This window comes from Hipposideros armiger, unplaced genomic scaffold, assembly GCF_001890085.2.
Source record: "Hipposideros armiger isolate ML-2016 unplaced genomic scaffold, ASM189008v1 scaffold_1536, whole genome shotgun sequence".
In the NCBI taxonomy this organism is placed as follows: domain Eukaryota; kingdom Metazoa; phylum Chordata; class Mammalia; order Chiroptera; family Hipposideridae; genus Hipposideros; species Hipposideros armiger.
In genome coordinates this window covers 143155-146556 of record NW_017732886.1, presented here as the reverse complement: position 1 = coordinate 146556, position 3402 = coordinate 143155, and the positions used below count along the sequence as shown (strand labels likewise).

The window sequence follows — 3402 nt, the reverse complement described above, 5'->3', positions numbered from 1 at the left end:
CTTTTGAACTAATGAATAAATAATACTTAAGTTTATCAAAGTCAGGCGCAAGCTGTGATAGATGAAATCACAGGGGAAAAATAGCCATAGTTAAATGAGATGTTAATTCAGATTTGTTTGTCTTGTGGCTTAGCTAATATAACTAATAATTTTAAAATTTACTTTTAGTTTAATTCATATTGTGAATGGAAAACTTACATGGATTTTTAAATAAAATAAGACTACGTTAAAGTCATTGTGTATTTAACCAGAACTTTTGACCTCTACCCCCAGAGGATCTCGTGTTCCCAGATGTTCCATATTTTATAGAGAAGCTAGAAATTCAGTTTTTAATGTGATATCTGATTTTTAAATGGTGACAGCTAACTCAGAGGTTTTTAAACACTGGAACAAAAATTTAAAATACTTGCTTCTGAGCACCTATTGTAACATCTGTAAAAAGAAATGCATATGTTTGGACAGGAAGTAAACAGTGGACAATATTGATTGGTTCCGAGTTACCATGCAGCGGTCATTCTGGCCCTGGTTGCTGGGGGTGGGAGTGGGGGAAGGGAAGGCAAGGGTCTCAACAGGTTAAGAGACATTCCCACTTAAAACATCTCCTTCTGTAGGCAGCCTCTAGATGAGAGCAATACATTTAGATGCTTTTTTGAAATCATGATCATGTCACAAAAAGGGAGAAGCCAAAGAGAGGTAGTTTGAGGAACATTTCAAATCTGTTGTGCAAGAGGTCATTAGCATAATTATGGAAAGAAATATAAATTCAATAATTTATTCTACCTCACTGAGCAATGATACTATTTTTTTTAGAAAAACTGATGGAAGTCATTTTTATTACAATTGAATTACAGTATTCACTATGACAATGAATGCATAAATGTATGAATGATTCTGAAGATTTATAATGCATCAGTGGAGTCACCATTTGGTCTAATGAGATCCTTCTTCCACCTCAAAAAAAAACAACACAAGATGAACAGATTTTTCTGTTGCCCTTTCTTGTCTTATAATTTTTAATTACATTTATTGGGGTGACATTGATTAATAAAATTATATAGGTTTCAGATGTCCAATTTTATAATACACTGTCTGTATAAAGCATTGTGTGTTCACCACCCAAAGTCAATTCTTCTTCAGTGACCATATATTTGACCCAGTTTACCCTTTTCTTCCTCCCCATTCCCCCCTTTCCCTCTGGTAACCACTAAAACTGTTGTCTTTGTCTATGAGTTTTTGTTTGTTTGTTTGTCTTGTTCATGTATTTTATAATTTTCAATGTGCTACATATTCTATCTTAATCTATTCTAACAAATAGAAGATACACTTACATGGTGGAAAGTTCACCAACTTAATTGTCCGACCTCATATGCTTTTAATGAATGATATATCTAGACATTCAATATGAACTGAACTAAGGTTTCCTTGCCAAACCCCCACCTGTGCTGACACAGCCCCTGCTTCATCCTGTCTGTGATAGAGTCTCTACTCAGGGGCCCTATCTCATGTTGATGATTATGTGGGGCTCCCGCAGGCACCCACATCACTGTGGTCTCTCAGAGCACAGAAGTACACTGCTGAGTCTCCAACCTGTGAGGCTGTGATGGTGAGGTTGATGGAATTGGCTGATTTCTGGAAGTTCAGAGAATACTGATCCTCTATTTTGTTTTGCTCATCAAAAGAATCCTGATGAATAAGGAAGGTCATTTCCCCACTTGGTGGTTGCTTGTACCAGAATAAATAATAAGTGTAACTTTTAGCTTCATATACACAGCCCAAGGTTGCAGCCTCCTTCTCCACCACGGAAACTGCAGATTGGGCTTGATCTACCTTCTGGGTCATGCTGGATCCTGCAGGAAAGAGAAAAAAATAATAATAAACTGACCCTTTATTTGTACCCATGAGGGTATAAGTGATAAAGTGGCTTAGGACTCAGCACTCCCATTCCATTGCCCATTATTCTCCCTTTTAAGTCTCATCAGACAATTATGTGCTTCTCCCCACAACCTTTGGGACTGAGAGGAGCTTAAGTCCTGTGTTTGCGGCCATCCTTACCAAGACAGATAGAGGCTATGACTGCCTTCAGCACGTTGGCAATCAGCATATTAGTAGCTCTTCCCTTGAGTGAAATGTCCTCTGTTCTATCTCAAATCCAGATCTTAATTCTGTACCCTGTGCTCAAGAGGTACGGGTAAAGTTACTGGGCTGTGTGGTGCTCTGCCCCCATACAGGAAATCAGCAGATAGAGGACAAGTTTGCCTGTGTCGTGTAGCATGCTTCCTTTATAGATAAGGTAGGAAATGCTAGACTTCTGAGCACCTATTTTGCCTAACTATAACTTATTGTACTAGAAACAAACAGTGGGGAAAATGGAATCCTGCTCAGTTAATTCTTCTTTGATGGAAAATATGAGACTATTAGAGAACACAATTTATTATGCACTATGGTGATATATGGGATAACATAGTTATGCACCTTTCGATCTTATATATATGCCTCCTTTTCTCCCAAGAGAATCAAGGTGAAAAATATTCATGGGGTTTTAACTCTCTAACAGGAAGGAAAAACTTTTAGTCTCAATCTTTGTTCCTAACTTACATGGAATCCAGTAAAAGTTACATAAGAAATATTTTGCCATTAACGAATGATTTCACATCATGCCTCCTGAGTAACAAAATCTGTCAAGTGCATGTGCCATGTTAAGTAACAGTCGGGAGAAAACATACACATTAAATGTGTGTGTGTGTGACAACAAAAAATTCAGAAAAAAAAATTCAGTGCCTAAAAGCAGGAATTTCTGTTATAAGTCAATACATGTATTTCTGAAAATCCTCCTGTTCTTCCAAACCACATACATTAATTATGGTAGAAATTGGGGTAGGGAACACCCTTAAAATATAAAACTTTGTAACCAGAGCATTACCAAAAATGGTACAACTCTTATTAAAAATACCAGCAGACTTCAATCTCCATTGGCATTTGTCCTTGTATCATAGCCAGTAAACTCTTTGCAGCCTTAAACATTGGGATTTGTGTTTCACCTCTCTACATATAGGTCCACGAGTACATGTATTTCCAATATGACCACACTTATCAAAAATTTAAATGCAATTGTTCTTCATAAATCAATATTTTTAAGACTAGAGGTGGGAATGGCCTTACAGTCTTTTTATCCTTGCTCTTAGCTTCACCAGGTAGCTTACCTTGAAACCCTGGAAATGCTTGAAGCCACTAAAATAAACTCTCTTTACACTAAAATAGAGTTGAGGCTTTTTTTTCTTTTTTTACAAGAAACTTGCCCCTGGCAGTTCTTTGATTTGACACAAATTATTAATGTCCTTAGAAAAATCACAGAGAGTCAATGAAACTTCCACATCATGTTGACATCAAACCTGTATTTACTGT

The 3402-nt window shown here is 36.9% G+C and overlaps 1 gene segment (V, D, J or C); it reads right to left on the bottom strand.

Annotated features, from left to right (window-relative positions):
- Nucleotides 1-1250: 1250 nt before the first annotated feature.
- On the bottom strand, nucleotides 1251-2126 carry LOC109377758 (T-cell receptor alpha chain V region HPB-MLT-like). The segment is given in 2 exon segments: nucleotides 1251-1847; nucleotides 2053-2126. Coding segments are annotated over 2 exon segments (384 nt in total).
- Between the last annotated feature and the right edge of the window lie 1276 nt (nucleotides 2127-3402).